This window comes from Pterocles gutturalis, unplaced genomic scaffold (genome assembly GCF_000699245.1).
Source record: "Pterocles gutturalis isolate BGI_N339 unplaced genomic scaffold, ASM69924v1 scaffold8996, whole genome shotgun sequence".
Lineage (NCBI taxonomy): Eukaryota > Metazoa > Chordata > Aves > Pterocliformes > Pteroclidae > Pterocles > Pterocles gutturalis.
This window is the reverse complement of record NW_010097770.1, coordinates 1-268: the sequence shown is the minus strand read 5'-3', so window position 1 is coordinate 268 and position 268 is coordinate 1. Positions and strand designations below refer to the sequence as shown.

Below are 268 nucleotides of genomic sequence, written 5' to 3'. Positions count from 1 at the left end.
CCCCCCAAAAAAACCCAGCCATACCACTCCTTTTCTCCTCAACGCCTTCTCCCACCAAGAGTATAACTGCCCTGCTCACACGCTTTTGGTCTCCTGTAACAGGTGTACGTATGCGGTGGGTTCAACGGGCCCAACTTCTTGAACACCGCTGAAGTGTACGATCCCCGAACAAATCAGTGGATTTTTATCACCCCCCTGGGAAGCAGAAGGAGCGGAGCAGGTGTGATCGCACATGGAAACAAAGTGTACGCGGTAAGGGAGAAGTGGC

General features: G+C 53.0%; 1 protein-coding gene across 1 annotated transcript in view; it reads left to right on the top strand.

Moving 5' to 3' along the window:
- The window catches only part of LOC104471151 (kelch-like protein 10), a gene marked incomplete at both ends in the record, with an annotated part of 2,306 nt that extends 2,054 nt beyond the window's left edge, over positions 1-252 (top strand). The window contains 1 exon segment of the mRNA XM_010086394.1: positions 103-252. Coding sequence (XP_010084696.1) covers positions 103-252 — 150 coding nt within the window.
- Between the last annotated feature and the right edge of the window lie 16 nt (positions 253-268).